A 660-nucleotide genomic window follows, 5' to 3' on the forward strand; every position below is an offset into this window, starting at 1 on the left:
GTCATGCTCCAAAGTGTAGCTGGAAGTTGGTCTCACATACATGAAGAGAAGTGTTCCATGAAAAAGTGACACTCCTGTTAGGTGAGAGCCACATGTAGAGAACACTTTTCGTCTCCCTTCAGTAGAGTGCATCTTCAGAACGGCCACCAGAATGAAACCATAGGAGACCAGGACTGTTAGGATAGTGGAAATCTCCATAGAGCCAGCAAAGTAGAAGAGTAGCAGCTGGTTTATGTGAGTATCAGAACAAGAAATAGCGAGGAGAGGAGGAATATCACAAAAGAAATGTCTAATTTCATTGGATCCACAGAAGGACAGGCTGAATGTGGCCACTGTGTGTATAGTAGCATGTAAAATGCCACCAACATAGGAAGCAACGATGAGTGGTAAATAGACTCTGGGTGACATGCTCACTGAATACAGAAGTGGGTTGTAGACGGCCACATAGCGATCATAGGCCATTGCAGCCAAGAGAAAGCATTCCGTGGTTCCAAAAGTAGTAGCGAGAAACATCTGTGCTGCACATTCAGGGAGTGAAATGACTTTATCATTTGACATAAAGTCTAATAGCATATTTGGTGTAATAACTGAGGAAAAGAAGGCATCCACAGAAGACAACACACTCAGAAAATAGTACATGGGGTTGTGAAGCCGGGAATC

The 660-nt window shown here is 43.6% G+C and overlaps 1 protein-coding gene across 1 annotated transcript; it reads right to left on the reverse strand.

Annotated features, from left to right (window-relative positions):
* Positions 1-6: 6 nt before the first annotated feature.
* LOC103608637 (olfactory receptor 1102-like) lies at positions 7-657 on the reverse strand (the record flags this gene model as incomplete). The annotated part of the gene is made up of 1 exon (XM_008593047.1): positions 7-657. A coding segment is annotated over one exon (651 nt), but the record flags the coding sequence as incomplete, so codon positions are not given.
* Positions 658-660: the final 3 nt, after the last annotated feature.

This window comes from Galeopterus variegatus, unplaced genomic scaffold, assembly GCF_000696425.1.
Source record: "Galeopterus variegatus unplaced genomic scaffold, G_variegatus-3.0.2 Scaffold8657, whole genome shotgun sequence".
In the NCBI taxonomy this organism is placed as follows: Eukaryota; Metazoa; Chordata; class Mammalia; order Dermoptera; family Cynocephalidae; genus Galeopterus; species Galeopterus variegatus.